Raw genomic sequence first — 409 nt, 5'->3', positions numbered from 1 at the left:
CCCAAGTACGGCCTCCCCAGGGGCCTCATCCCGGACTCGGTCAGCTCCTACACCTTCGACGAGGCCACGGGCGACTTCGAGATCCACCTCGCGGGCACCTGCTACGTCCGCTTCGGCGACCACCTCGTCTACTACGAGAAGGCCCTCCGCGGCTGCCTCTCCAAGGGGCGGATCACCGGCCTCTCCGGCATCCAGGCCAAGAAGCTCTTCCTCTGGGTCTCCGTCTCCGGCATCGTCGCGCACCCCGAGGAGGGCACCCTCGAGTTCCAGGTCGGCTTCGTCTCCGAGGAGCTCTCCGCCTCGCTCTTCGACCGGGTGCCCGTCTGCGGCGCCAGCGCCGGCGCGCAGCTCCGCGGCGTCGCCGGGGTCATCCAGGAGCTCGGCCTGCTCCCCGTTGCAGAGGTATGGG

General features: G+C 69.9%; 1 protein-coding gene across 1 annotated transcript; it reads left to right on the top strand.

The window, feature by feature from the left end:
* Positions 1-3: 3 nt before the first annotated feature.
* Positions 4-402, top strand: LOC119345033 (the record flags this gene model as incomplete). The annotated part of the gene is made up of 1 exon (XM_037615273.1): positions 4-402. A coding segment is annotated over one exon (399 nt), but the record flags the coding sequence as incomplete, so codon positions are not given.
* Positions 403-409: the final 7 nt, after the last annotated feature.

Source organism: Triticum dicoccoides, unplaced genomic scaffold (assembly GCF_002162155.2).
Source record: "Triticum dicoccoides isolate Atlit2015 ecotype Zavitan unplaced genomic scaffold, WEW_v2.0 scaffold200063, whole genome shotgun sequence".
NCBI lineage: Eukaryota > Viridiplantae > Streptophyta > Magnoliopsida > Poales > Poaceae > Triticum > Triticum dicoccoides.
Note: the sequence above shows the minus strand (reverse complement) of the source record. Positions and strands in the feature narration are given on the sequence as shown.